The 14007-nt window shown below is 47.0% G+C and overlaps 5 protein-coding genes across 5 annotated transcripts; 2 read left to right on the top strand and 3 right to left on the bottom strand.

The window, feature by feature from the left end:
• Window positions 1-648: 648 nt before the first annotated feature.
• Window positions 649-2408, top strand: N7479_010573 (glycosyltransferase family 15 protein; the record flags this gene model as incomplete). Its single annotated transcript, XM_057258264.1, has 5 exons — window positions 649-920; window positions 986-1396; window positions 1456-1542; window positions 1602-2007; window positions 2067-2408. The coding sequence occupies 5 exons, from the start codon at window positions 649-651 to the stop codon at window positions 2406-2408; spliced, it is 1518 nt and encodes a 505-aa protein (XP_057105722.1).
• Window positions 2409-3561: 1153 nt separating this feature from the next.
• N7479_010572 (Cytochrome b5) lies at window positions 3562-4131 on the bottom strand (the record flags this gene model as incomplete). The annotated part of the gene is made up of 1 exon (XM_057258263.1): window positions 3562-4131. The coding sequence occupies one exon, from the start codon at window positions 4129-4131 to the stop codon at window positions 3562-3564; it is 570 nt and encodes a 189-aa protein (XP_057105721.1).
• A 1009-nt stretch (window positions 4132-5140) lies between these two features.
• On the bottom strand, window positions 5141-7167 carry N7479_010571 (MDR family MFS transporter; the record flags this gene model as incomplete). The annotated part of the gene is made up of 4 exons (XM_057258262.1): window positions 5141-5448; window positions 5536-6266; window positions 6373-6785; window positions 6874-7167. The coding sequence occupies 4 exons, from the start codon at window positions 7165-7167 to the stop codon at window positions 5141-5143; spliced, it is 1746 nt and encodes a 581-aa protein (XP_057105720.1).
• Window positions 7168-8130: 963 nt separating this feature from the next.
• Window positions 8131-9524, bottom strand: N7479_010570 (uncharacterized protein; the record flags this gene model as incomplete). Its single annotated transcript, XM_057258261.1, has 2 exons — window positions 8810-9524; window positions 8131-8751 (listed from the first exon to the last, which is right to left on the bottom strand). Exons 1-2 carry the CDS (start codon window positions 9482-9484, stop codon window positions 8131-8133), a joined length of 1296 nt encoding a protein of 431 aa, XP_057105719.1. The 5' UTR covers window positions 9485-9524.
• Window positions 9525-10417: 893 nt separating this feature from the next.
• On the top strand, window positions 10418-13998 carry N7479_010569 (uncharacterized protein; the record flags this gene model as incomplete). Its single annotated transcript, XM_057258260.1, has 4 exons — window positions 10418-11135; window positions 12096-12193; window positions 12641-12766; window positions 12817-13998. 4 exons carry the CDS (start codon window positions 10418-10420, stop codon window positions 13996-13998), a joined length of 2124 nt encoding a protein of 707 aa, XP_057105718.1.
• Between the last annotated feature and the right edge of the window lie 9 nt (window positions 13999-14007).

The raw sequence follows: 14007 nt of genomic DNA, 5'->3' as shown, positions 1-14007 counted from the left end.
TTAAAATGTTAGAAGAAGCAAAAAAAAAAAAAAGCACCAGGTCAAGTAGAATTGCATAAAAAAGTAAGATTACTTGTCAAATACAATACAATACTGGTTATAGCGCCACTGGACAGCAACTAGGGGCAAAATAACCGTCTCGAGGTGACACTAAGAGGCCACCGGACTTCGCCAAGACCAGGGAGGCGCGAGCAACCTTTTGGAACCCATCCCATCTTCCAATTCCCCATCTCCGTCTTCTCTCTCCCCATCACTCATCCTGTGAATGTTCCCAATCTATCTTCTGTGTACCTTGTTGTTCACAGTTGACCGCGTTGCTCCTGACGCCCTCCCAATCTATTTACCGTGGGACTGAGAAAATTGGGGGAGGAAAGGAGGCATTCCTCCGGCCACTCGTTTTGCTGTCATTTTCTCCATTTTCACTTGTCCAGATCTCTTGACTTTGAGATCTTCCTGTGATCCATACGGTCCGAATACAGTTTGATCGTGTGCTCGACTTGTTTTTTTCCTCCGTTGAAGACGCATTCATCTTCTGATCACACCTCCGACACGATTTCTCCGCTATCTCCCTAACGGCCCCGTGCTGTCGCTTGGGCCTGACAGCTGACCTCTTGCCATTATTCTTGGGGTCCCACCACATTCGCACTCATGAGCTTCATACAGCGTATCACGAAAAGGCTGCCTAGTGCGCCGAGACTGCCGTTGGAAGATGTTCCTACCGAGAAAAGCCGCCTCCATCCTAGATTCGCCTTTTTCCGGCGGAGGATTCGTCTAAAGGGCAACTCATCTATTTCTATACCCCTGGGTCTTGTTTTACTATTTCCATGTCTTGTAATTGTCCTTATTCTGCTCCTCTTTGTCCGACATCCTACCTCTCCCGGGGGGATGCTAATTCCAGCAGGCACTCCGCCTTCTATCCGGTTCGTATCGCCCTGTGTCAGTTCGGCGGTTGTATGTGTGATAGCTAACCTCCTGCGCTTTACAGAAAAATCAGCGAAAAATATGATAAAGTCTTCGCTACGGGCTGTATGCCTATTGAGCCCGAACAAATCGCAAAGGCTCCCCGTGCCAATGCCGCCTTCGTCGTCCTTGCTAGAAATAAGGAGTTGGAAGGCGTGGTCCAGTCGCTCAAGTCGATTGAGAGACATTTCAATCGGTGGTGGCACTACCCCTATGTTTTCCTCAACGATGGTGACTTCGATGAGGAATTCAAGGCAACGGTCAAGAACTACACCAGCGCAGAGGTTGAATTTGGCAAGATTGACAACAGCATGTGGGGATTCCCTGATTGGGTTGACCACGAGGTTGCCAAGGAAGGCATCAAGAAGCAGGGTGATGCCGCTATCATGTACGGTGGAATGGAAAGCTACCATCACATGTGTCGATTCTACTCAGGGTCAGTCTTCAATGGCAGATATTCAGGAGATTGGGATTATAAAGCTAACTCTGCGATAGACACTTCTACAAGCACCCTCTGCTGATGAAATACGAGTGGTACTGGCGTTTGGAGCCCGAGATCAAGTACTTCTGCGACATCACCTAGTAAGAGACCTACTACTGTGGCATATCTTTCTTGTCAATCTGCTGACTCGCTACTCTAGTGATCCATTCCTCAAGATGGCCGAGGCAAACAAAACCTACGGCTTCACAATCGCAGTGAAGGAGCTTCGCGAGACTGTCCCGAACATCTTCCGGTACGCCGCTGCTTACAAGCGCAAGAACAACCTCAAGTCCAAGGGTTTGTGGGAGATGTTCCTAGAGCAGCCAGAGCAACCAGAGACTCCTCCCGAGGAGAAGAAGGACAAACTACCGGATGAAATTCTGCAGACCGACCCCGGTGACAACAATCTGAAGGACGTGGACCCAGAGGCTATGGAAGGCGAGAGCTACAACATGTGTCATTTCTGGAGTAACTTCGAGATTGCCCGTTTGGATTGGTTCCGCAGCAAAGAGTATGAGGACTTCTTCACCATGATGGACAGAAGTGGAGGATTTTGGAATGAGCGGGTATGTTACATTGTGTATTCGAACTCTGTAAGTTGATCTTTACTGACTCTGCTTGCTAGTGGGGTGATGCTCCTATTCACTCTCTCGCCGCCGGTGCTCTCCTCGCGCCTAGCGACATTCACTACTTCCGTGACTTTGGTTACCGCCACACAACCATTCAGCATTGCCCGGCCAACGCCCCGGCACGCCAACTCACTCGCATCCCTTACCTCGAGAAGACTACCGACGACGAGAAGAAACGGATTGAGGAGGACGAGTACTGGGCGACCCCTGACCAAGTCAAGGAGAATGGTGTTGGTTGCCGATGCCGCTGCGACACTGACATTGTCGATGTCGAGGGCAAACAAGGCAGCTGTCTCAATGAATGGGTGGATGTGGCTGGTGGCTGGGCCTCGCCATAGATGTTGATGATGCCGTGGTGCTCAGTGCTCGCTACATCTTCCTGCGTATCCTTTCCCCCTGTCTACTTATTCGGCTGTATGCATCTCTTGGGTCCGCCCTTGAGTGTTTCCAGCTAGAGCCTGCATGTTATGTTGGTCATGGGGTTTCCTTTCTGGGCGGCGTTCAACGGATCTGACGGCTTTTTTTCTTCTTTTTTCTCGGAAGATGGTGTCACGATTTCCATCATCACTATTGACACATTCATCAGGCATGCTGTACCCCTGGGACTGGCTGTTGTGACTCACCTCTTGGTTGCATTTGGAGGAAAACGTGTGCGTCGCCGGCAATGGAACATTGGTATCGTACCTCGTGGGATTCCGGGGCCATCTCAAATGGTCTCGGACAACTCTTATATCCAATGTTTTCTCTAGTTTCATTCAAACTAGATCCCATCGCTATATACTCTGTTCTGCCGGCACAGCTTCATCTCGGTGGTAGGAGACCATTGATTCGGAGGCTGGGAGCAACTCCAAAAGTAACTCCCGCCGTTTACTTCGACGTGTCTCTGAGCCTCTTTTATTGCCATCCCATCAGCCACTTCTCCCGCAGTTGCTTCCCCCTTTCCCATCCCCATGTGCGCAGTTTGTGGTTGTCTTCCAGCATGCATTCATGAAATGTACATACCTTCCCCCCTCTTCCTTACCCATCCTTGAATCCGTGGCCTACATCCACGGGTTGTTTTCTCGCATTGCCCACCTTTGACCCTCGCAAATACCAGATCGAGCATGGTTGTCTATAGAGTATGGAATAATCACCAGGTGAATTACGTGAAGAATGATATTAGTATAATGCACTCTATTTCTTCGGATTTTACTGTGGCGCGGATGTTTCAATAGAAGAGCTTCATTTTGCAGATGTGCTACTTACCTTAAAGTAGCGCGAATAAATGTATCATTACCTCAAAAGGGCATATCACATGGGATCTTGTAATCAAGATCTCGGTTGACCGCACGTAATTCCACTGCCAGCATACAATAGCCTCCTAGGGACGTACCTTCTCCATTTCAAACTCGTTTTACCTCGAGTCTTCTTATTAGGATAGCCGTCAAAGCGAATAATGGATGTAGTGGATGCATAGAAGCTCCCTCACACCACAACTCAATCCCCAGCCACTTAGCTAGTAACCCACTGCCACGCATTTGTCTTGATAGAGTTCATTATATCCTCAACCTGTGCATGTCCATTGAATTCTTCCAAATTGAATGTATCCTGGTGAAGCCTTGCCAATCTACGATCTAGTTCTGCTTTCCCATCAAATCGATAGAACCTCACTCTCGTGCCGACAGCAACAGCCCCAAAAAGTCTACCCATTTCCGAGTTCGGGGTTTCTGAGATATGATGAAGGAAATGGCTCTGCATGGCGTCATCCCAGTCTAATGGGGCTTTGCTGCTATCGCTAGATGCACGCTTGCAAACGACCAGCAAAATTGGGTGTTCGATCAACGGAAATGTACCTGCAGGTATCTGGACACCTTGGGTAACCCGGAGGACGGTGTCATCAGGCATTTTGGCGAGTATGGGGACTTTTATGGCCCATACGTAGCCACCGGAAGAAGTAAACCATTGAGATACGATTGTTTGCCACACGTCCTGGACTGCGGCTTCAAGGCTGTCGGGTTTCATCAAATGCATTGTGTAGGCGAAGGCGATGTTGGCCCGTAGAGACGGGGTAGAGCTGGCCATGGTTGGGGTTGAATAGGGAAGCTATTTCGAGTAATTCAGAGATATATAGTCGTATCTAAGCGATGCTTCTTGAGATCCAAGATGGGATATCTGTGGTGTTGGGCGGGGTAGACTATTGCTTTTGGGCCTAACTCGATGCACATGTCAAGACTTGTTAAATTTAGTCTGCATCAAGCTCCCAGAAAGCAAATTGACTTACTACTCTACTTAATATCCACAATAAACGCAAGCTGATATTGCTCAGAATATGTGAGGCCAGTCTTTAAAACTCCCACGCAAAATCGCAATAGCCTTTATTGCTTCAGTCAACCGAATTAAGTCTTTCTACCCTATAGCTATTACTCGTCCCGATATAGCGAAAGCGGCTAACTACCTTACCGACTTACTTATGAATCTAGGCCCTGGAATATCGAGATATTGTAAATCGGTTGATCTAGTATCTATATAATACTCGATTCCTCGCTCTCGAATACTATCCTATATATTTGGTACCTATACTCTATTTCTTAAGCGATACTTCCTTCGATAGTTAGATTAATAGGAAGAGCTTAAAAGGCTTCCTCTATAAGTTTTTTTAGTACTACTACTAATTACAAAGTAAGTAAGTAGAAAACTATTATAATATCGATAATAGAGGTAGAACTAGTCTTCTCCAAAACCCAATTTGGGTCCGACTTTTATAACCCAACCCAACCCAAGACCCAATACGGAGTACACTAAACTCAATGTTTTTGTCTTGTTATTGCACCTGTAATCTTAGCAACAATCTCTCCCAAAGAATAACTGGCTTTGACTATGCTTTTCGTGGAACACTACAGGATTGATCCACTCGGTAGTCCTACTTCAATATATTAGGTAGTCAGCCTTGAGTACCATCCGATTTCCCCCTTCGATGCATTCCTTCATTCCGTTATCTCTCTAAGCTATCTGAATCATCGTACAAGATGGATAATTTCCATAACGAGAAAACGGCTATAACTCCGTGGGTACAATCGTCCGAAAAGCTGTTTTAAGCACCGCCACCACTGGGTTTCTTCGTGTTAATATTGGTCCATTTGTTGCACAAGCTGAAGGGGATAGTGAGGCCACAGGCCGCGATAGTAATTGCGAAAACAACCTTGATACCCCATGCGTACGCATGGAGAACACCGTCCAGCTCGGCTCCGGAAAATAGCCGGTGTATATCAGTGGCACCGGTACCTGTAACTAGGGCAGGATTGACGCTTGGTGCGGTGTTGGCAATCTTTTGCACGATCTGGTTGACGAAGCCGGATTGCGCGGCTGCAAGCAAAAGTGTGCCGCCGACAGATCGAGCGACTGTACACGAGGGATATAGTTAGCTTTGGGATACAAGGGGACAAAGAAAATTGACGACGTCCTAGGACAGGGCGAAGGAGAACTTACATATAATAATCGCGGTTGTAGGAGCTATGTCGCTTGGCGCAGCAAAAGCCTGCGCAACGACGACCGGGACTTGGAGGGCGAGGCCGTATCCGAAGCCCGCCAAGATCTGATACCCAACCCATCTGCCTGTCGAGGTCCCAATGTCGAGAGTATACAGTAGACCAGCGGCGATGGTCACGACCACAGAGCCAGCTACCATATAAGGAGTTGCAATACCCGTCTTCGTGATGGCTCTGCCTGAGCCATATGTGGCAATGCCGAACATGATGATGAGAGGAATGTTGCGCACACCTGAGCCAATCGGACTGACGTTTTCGATGCTTTGGAAATAAATAGGCAGGTAATAGAGCGTGACGAAATACCCGCCAGCGAAGAAGAAGCCCCATACGCTGCTAGCCCAGACGGTCCTTTTTCGCATAATGCGTGGGGTCAGCATGGCGCGTTCACCTTGCCATATTTCTGCAATTGTAAGTGCAATAACTATGACAACGAAGCCGACGAGTAAACCGATAACGACGCTGGAATCCCACGCATGGGTTACGCCACCGTATTGAAGAGCTAGAAGCAAGCAGGCCAGTGCACCCATTGTAAGAATCGTCGCTATCGGGTCCATGTGTAGAAGCTTCTCCTTGAGCGTAGCCTGGACCACTTTAGCGGCTTTAGGGGTCTTGAAGGTGAGCAGGATGACAAACGCGGCCAGACCACCGATTGGAAGATTGATATAGAAACACCTAAAGTTGTCACATCAGGCCAGGTCTGGTCATGGCAGGATTCGATAACTAGAAATAGTCCCATGTTTTGCAACAAAGACAAAGCAGTAAAAGTTTCTTGACTCACCACCTCCAGGATGCCCCTTTTGTAAGCCCTCCACCAATGAGTGGTCCGCAGACAGCAGCGACACCATATGACACACCAATGACCCCCGTATAGGTAGCTCTTTTGGTGGGCTCAGCAGCAAAGGCAGAAATCGTGTATACTCCAGGCGCGATACCCGAGGCACCGAGACCAGAGATGGCACGTCCAACAATCAGAGTCGTTGAGTTTGGGGCGACAACGGCGATCAAACTCCCGAGTTCAAAGATAAAGATTGCCACCAGGAAACTAGTTTTGAGGGGAAAGTATTTATACACTTTGCCCCAGGTTGACTGGAAGGCTCCGAGGGTCATGAAATAAGCCGAAGCGTACCACGAGATATCGTCAAGGCTGTGGAATTGGTCGGTAATCTCTGGAATAGCAGTTGCAAGAATGGTCTGAATCGAGAGTATCAGCTTACTGGTGTGTGATGTATTGCATTGGCAAAATACGAATATACGAGAAGCTTGGGGCGGTAGAACTCACCTGATCCAGAGAACAGAGGGTGATACTGAGCACGAGCGCAACCATGATAAAGAAGGCTTCGATAACTTTCGGATATTCCATAACAGGTATTGGCGGCTCATCGACAGTTTTTTCTTCAGTAGCAAGGCCATCGTCTATACTGTTGACAGACGAAAATACCGTAGTGGACAGTTTGTTAGACTCTATGGTCTGCTTTTCCCTTTCAGGCTCGACCTGATGTGTCTTCTCTCCAATCGCTTCGAGGTTGCCGTTACCATCCTCTAGCAAGGGAGGTGCGGGTGTTGATGGAGACATATGTGTTTGTCGTATAGCTACAGCTCAATTTCCTCGGCTTGATACAAGACTCCATACGCTTTAGTGACGCTTTAAGGTTAATGTAAGCTTTTATAAATAGGGCTCTTAAAATCTACGGAGATAATAGGTATCAGACTCTTATTAGCGAGAGCCCAGGAATTTTGGTAACAAAATTATAGGGGCCTGTTAGTATAGTACATGCCCAAATATCAATTGATTGTAGCTTTTGGCGACTATCGTTAATTCCGTTGATTGTTTTAATTCCGTTAATTCCGAATAGTAGGAGCTTTTGTTGATACAGCCCGGAAAGATCGTAGTGTGAGTAATTGTGGGGGTTTCCAACTAAAAGAATTCAGCTTCACTAAAAAGTGGGACTTTTGATATATAAAAGTACTTAGGATTCGATACAGTCAGTGTGGGATGGTTACTTTTCGTCAGTAGTCATCTATGGATGGGCCATGGCTACAGACAGCGGAGACAACCCACCTTCAAAAAAAAGCGAGAGGAGGACGCCGAGCGCGTCGGCAACGATTTAAAGAACATATCTAGGAACAAGATGTTAGCAATTGAGTGGACTACTGGACACAGACGACGAATAATTCTTCAGGAAATGGATACCTACACACCATCAATAGCTGAGACAGTAAACAATGGGATACCGATGGGATAGCGATGGTATCATGCAGGTATCCTATAGTTACCTATAACAATAAGCACAGATTATTGATGGATCACCTAAAAACCGAAAAATATAGCCCTGTAAGACACAGATACTTACACTTGGTAAAAATAAGCACTGAAGTAAACATATAGAGGTTAAGAATGATAGATATGTCAAATTCTACTTTGGATTGTAGCAGCATCATGACATATATCCACAGATATTAAGGACAGAATTGTACACTTGGTTTTATGAGTGAAAGATTTATATACACGGCAAGGCCCTTGCAATTGAAATCATTGTTATATCCACTGAAATTGTTGATCACTCGGCTGCAAGAGTGGTGCAGTCTGAGAAATCCAGTTCCCTTCAATATTCTCATTGATATATGCTGCTTGCTTTTCTTCAATTTTTGCAGCCAAGTTTGAAGTAGCATGCCAGAGCTCATCACTGTCTGGCACCGCAAATTGCAGATCTGCCAGAGAAAGAAGACTTCCATCCGGTGACTGTGGCCCACGCCAAGAGCTGGAATTAGGTGCGTCTTCTAGGAGTTCGGTTTCAAGTACCCGGGAATGCCTGCACACCCTGTACAAAGACAAGTTGAAACGCTTGACTTCCTCGATACCAAGCCAGATGAAAACATCAGGGTCAACTCCTAGTTCGAATTGGGCCAGTATTGAGGGATAAAAGAACATGTGGCGCTTTAAACAGCTATGCACGAGAGAAACAAGGAGCTGAGAGGGAATTTCAGGGAGAACTTGGGTCAATTCCAGACCTGACCGGTCATGGTTGAGGAGAAGAGAGAAGATGAGGTGTAGTAGGATTCCTTGGTATGTTGCCATTGGCCAGGGTGTACCAGATGAGGATTTTTCGTGACATTGCGAGTGCGGTTCGTCAGAGTGATTCAACATATCCCAATTTTCCTAACTGGCTCTTTAATAACTAGAAAATTGCGGAAATATAAGAAAGGGTTGAACTAACTCTTTGCTCGTATATTGACAAGCTTAGTCTTTTATGTAGGTCTTTTGCGGTCTGTTGCGTATTGCTTTCCATCATCGCCCACGAGCCCATCATCACCACCGATTGAGTAAGAAAAGGCAGCTCGGTATTGAAATCGAATGTGGCTGGGTGTAAGAATGGCCATTTTGGGTGAAATTTGTCGAAATAAGCCTGGACATATGGCGCAATTCTACATGGACTATTTTCAATAGTTTCCGAACGCTGGATAAAACCTGCCAGTTCTGTCGGAGCAGAATGAAACGAATCTGCACTGTCCGATTCTACAGAAGGTGTAGGGCTTTTTCGAGACCTATTTTGTTCCAATGCCAGGCCTCGTGAGCTTTGGGAATATGAACATTGAATTCCTCGCTGGAAGCACGCGCCGCAGGGAGACTGTCCGTCGCATTTTGACCGTCGTGAGCGACAATAGGTACAAGCTTGAATTGCCCGAGAGTATCGTAGCTCTCTGGTTTTATGATGAGTGCGGACATGCTGTCGTAGCGTGTCATTCCTGGAAAAAACGCGATCACAGAAGGAGCATTCAAAATACTCTGTTTGGAAATGGCTTTTAGCATGTCGGGTCAGATGTTCTTTCCGTCGATAGCTTAAGCCACACGCAGGAAAGTGACATTGGAAAGGGGATTGCTGTGTTGTCATCGGAATCACTTCTGATGGATAAGACGAATGGGCTGATAAGCTGAACAAACAGAATAAAGGTCGTTTAAGTCAATGTCCGAATTTTGATGATAGAGTGTCCCAAAATGTGATCATAAGCAGGTAGTCAAGGTCTGGGATAGCGATGGGATACCGACACGACGGATGGTGGGGTACGAGGAAAAGATAGAATAGCGATGAAAGCCTTTTAAAATAATAAGGCTTGGCAGCAGGTCTATATTGACCAAACATTCAAGGAAGATTGAGGAATCGGCCCTGTCAAAGAAAGAGAGGCATAAGGTACTCCGTAGAGAGCACTGCACTTCTCATTTCTTCCAATTAGACCTCTGCAAAGCCCACAAAGCCCAAAGCCCAACCCGCCTCAACCCATTTTTAGCCTTTATTTTAAGGTGATATTGTACTCCTTTAACTGATATATTATTATAAATTAGTTGAATTCATATATTACTTTTAAACACGCGAAAAAAACACGTTATTAAGGTAAGTTTTAAATTAGAGAGGTTCACTTAGGAAGTGGTGGCACTCCCGTGTGTAGATCCTCAATATATTAATATTTTCTCAACCTCCACTGGTCGGGTTTAATTTAAAATTAGGATGTATACTTAGATAACAATTACAATTCTAACGTCTATACTTAGACCCTATAAAATTAGTAGAAGGGTCAGAACACAGCGATTCCAAGATGCTAGTTGAACCCCCTAAATGGGCTATAATGGCTCATAGGGTCCCCACGAATTGGCTGTGAGTTGGGTTGGGCTTTGGGTCCGGGGTCCGGACCCATTTATGGGCTTTGCGGAGGTCTATTTCCAATCATGCTTTAATCACGTGTACGGACGACGAAGTGTGTCACGCGGGACTTTTGTCGTATTGGGGACTTGTACGGTTTACAGAAACGCATGATCCCTAGGTATCTCCATGAGTATGGCTCCCAATGTTTACTGCCCTCTTTGTGGAGTCGTTCTGCTGCCCGACCCCTACAGTAACGACTATGGTGAAGAACCAGCTTGGCAGTCCCACGCTCGACCTTGGTACGCAGAAGTACGAGGGCTCTACTCAACCGATGTTACTACTGGCAATGTCACCACAACTGGGCTGGGGATAGTACGTGGGCGTAACATTCTCTGTGCGCCGCTTCGCAGTGATCAATCCTATGCCGGCGCGGAGCCTATGGCGCTGGGGGAATGGAGGCTCTTCGGATCATCTGTAGTCCGTTGGTGCTTCGGATTCCACGACTCGTGTTGGAAATTGCTTCTCCTCAGACTTGCTCATGGATCGGATGAGGCCTCCCTGAGTGAAGCGGATGTTGCAGAATCGGTTTTTTATCAATTATACTGCACTCCTTGTATCGACGGATCCATCTTCCAGTTTGGCCACGACTACGATGGCGCCGCGCAAACACACAAATCCTTCGGACAGCCAAATGCAGTGAATCTGCGCTCACATCTCTATGCTGACCCCTGTGCAATACCTTCCCTAAAGGAATTGGAAAGAACCGCATCCGATTTCCGCAAGATATGTGGTAGTTGGCTATGGAAAGACCGAGATGGTGCTTATCCAACGACTGCAGCCGCGGCAGACACTGACTGCCACAGCAAAGAGGGCACCTCTGCATCAGGCTCATTTGGGCCTAGTGGTAACTGCCATTTAGTCCCACCCCCTGATATAATTACGAAACAAGTGCGCGAAAATGCGGAACGACCTAAACACTACATCTTCGATGGCCTCCCACTCGAGCTGAGACACGAGATACTCTCATATTTATCTTTTGACGAAATTCTCGGTTTGAGACTTGTATGTCGAGGTATAGCTCTACTTGTAACAGTCGATATGCTCCCACAGTCGTACTGGCGGAGTAGGTTTCTCCTGAGTGAGGAAGCTGACTTTCTATTTCTGAATGTTACGGCTACGCAGGACTGGTATACGCTTTTTTTCGGGACCAGAGCATCACTCATGCTAGGAATGCCGTCGTTGGTCAATCGGAAAAGAATCCGACATCTGCTAGAACCCGTTGTTAGTCTTGTGGGCCTAGAGGCTATTTTGAGGAAAGGTCCATGCGGATCTGCAATTCACCCAGCGCAAATTGAAGGCGGATATTATCAGCTGATTGATGGTCAGAGTGCTGAAACCCCATCTGGACTCATAGAGATAGCCGGCTTCTTTTCTGGTCAGATAGCCTCTATTGGGGCGAATCGCCCTTTGGATAAGGGATGCCGTGTGCTTTACCATAGAAAGCAATCTTTTATATCCCCGCTTTGGCAGTGCCAACAGCGAATAGGTATCTCAACAATCCAATTCGGCACACAAAGCTTTATATCTGGAATAACCCTGTTTCCATCCGAGGAACACGATATCGTTGATAGTCAAGTTGGATATCACAATCCAGCTTCCGAGATATGGATAGACATACCGGACGCCTTCCATGTGAAAGCTCTCGGCGTGGCGTTTTGCTCGGAAGGACTGACGGGGATCAAGCTCATATACACAGATTCAAGTTCATCAGGCTGGGTTGGTAGTCCCGACGGCCCAGGAATTGCTCGTGGCACCCTTAGCATCCCAGAGAGGCCAAATCAGTGTTGCTTGCTTGTAGGTTTAGATCGATACAAGATCGTTTCACTCGGCTTCGGTGAAATGGCCAACCACCTTGAAACCCTAAAGTCTTCTCACTCTCAAAGTGTTAGGGATTCATCTAGGGTACAGTCTTATTTATGGATGCCACATCCTCCGAGGCACGATGATTTGAGCATTAGCATTCTCTTACCCTCCGCGTCTCCCCGAGCTTTTGAGCCCTTGACCAATATTGACTTTGGTGGCCAAAGAGGTCTTCTTCTCGCGTCCTTGACGAGACTTACGTTTCATATGGCATCTGACCCTTACCTATTCATTGGAATAGAGGTATCATATTCTGATGGGAGGTCTGTACTTTTCGGCTCTAACGGTGGCTGTGGGATATCCTTTTTCATCGACGGGCCGAAAGGGGAGCGTATCAATCGAATCGGGATGCTGCCAAACATTCGGAGGCCAACCATTCGGAGACCAGAAATTCGGGGATCCGACCCAGAAGGGAGCATTGGTGGTTTGCAGGTATTTCCTGCCCCTTCCCTAAACATCTCTGTGTGTAGAATGCTAACTTTGGATTAGGTGTCAACAAACTATGGACGAACTGCTACTTTCGCTCATCTTCGCTATCGGCTCAATGCAGCTGTTGAGTTCATACCAATCTCGCCGCCCGGTAACACTATCACTGGATTGGTTGCCGTTGAAATGGTATGTAGCAATTCCTAAAGCAAACCCAGACAGCAGCTAAACAGATCTAGGTAAGCCCAACTCGCTTTAAGCGCATCGGAATTCAGTCCCAGGAGTGCGGCAAACAACCTGAGATACCAGATATTCTGGATTACGAATGCCATCAAATACCCGACGATGAGCTGCGATATGACGAAAAATTCTCTCGTTTCATAAATAGTACAAATCCTGGTAACTATCACACCTATGCGTCACTCAAGAACATCCGGAGAATCCAGGCATCTACGGGCATATATGGTCGTTCCAGATCTTCAAATTGCATATCCGGTTTGAAGTTCGAGTATTACAACCATCCAAGTCCTGGCATTGTAGGACAATGGATGCACGAACTCAATGATGGGTTTGAACTCTCCGAAGATGAAGACATCCAATCCTTGACTATCTGGCTCGTTCCAACGGGTTTCTCTACTGAGTGTCAGGGGATAGAAGTAGGCCAAGTTGCAGCTATACACATTGAGACAACGTGTTCTCGCAGTGTCACGTTTCGCCCTCCAGACTTCCAGTCCATCCCATCCCAGACACTGCAACACCACCAGTATCAGGGTGACTTCGATGAGAAACTCACAGCTATCTCTTGGATATTGAATCTATCCTGTGAACGCGTCCGAGCTGTTATTTCTAGGAATACAAGCCGCCGAACCTCCCAAATATTGGTCCCCGAGCAGGAAACTCCTTTTGACCAGGTACGGAAACTATACTTTGAGAGGCAGAATGATGATGGTTGCAGAGATACCATAATCACAGCTGAAGCCTACTTCAAAGACCGGGCAATAGTCGGACTAGTCTTCATTTATGCGTCAGGTCACACAGCGAGCACAGGTGATCTCCACACCAAGACCCGTCAAACAGTTCATTTTGCGCCGGATGCCCAGATTGTTCGCTTGTCGGCTGTTGTTGCGAACACAGACCACAAGCTTTTGGAAATTGAATTCGAAGTCGGACGGAATGAGCAGCATCGGTACGAAAAGCTTGGACTTCCCGCCAATATTTCCCATGACCTAGGGCATATCGTCAGTTGTTACTGGCGAGAGACGCAGTGTAAGGATGATGCGTCTGCGGAAGATTATCAGCGGTTTTCAGTGAGTGAGAGAGTATACAAGCCCCCGAATGGGTCGAGGCTTGTTGGTATCTATATGTGTTGTCAGGAGTTTTCTCGTGTTGGGGCACTATACGAGCTTGGTGTTTCTCCATAGTATGCAAAT

This window comes from Penicillium vulpinum (assembly GCF_028829585.1).
Source record: "Penicillium vulpinum strain IBT 29486 chromosome Unknown utg000004l_segment0_segment0, whole genome shotgun sequence".
In the NCBI taxonomy this organism is placed as follows: Eukaryota; Fungi; Ascomycota; class Eurotiomycetes; order Eurotiales; family Aspergillaceae; genus Penicillium; species Penicillium vulpinum.
This window is presented reverse-complemented; position numbering and strand designations above follow the sequence as displayed.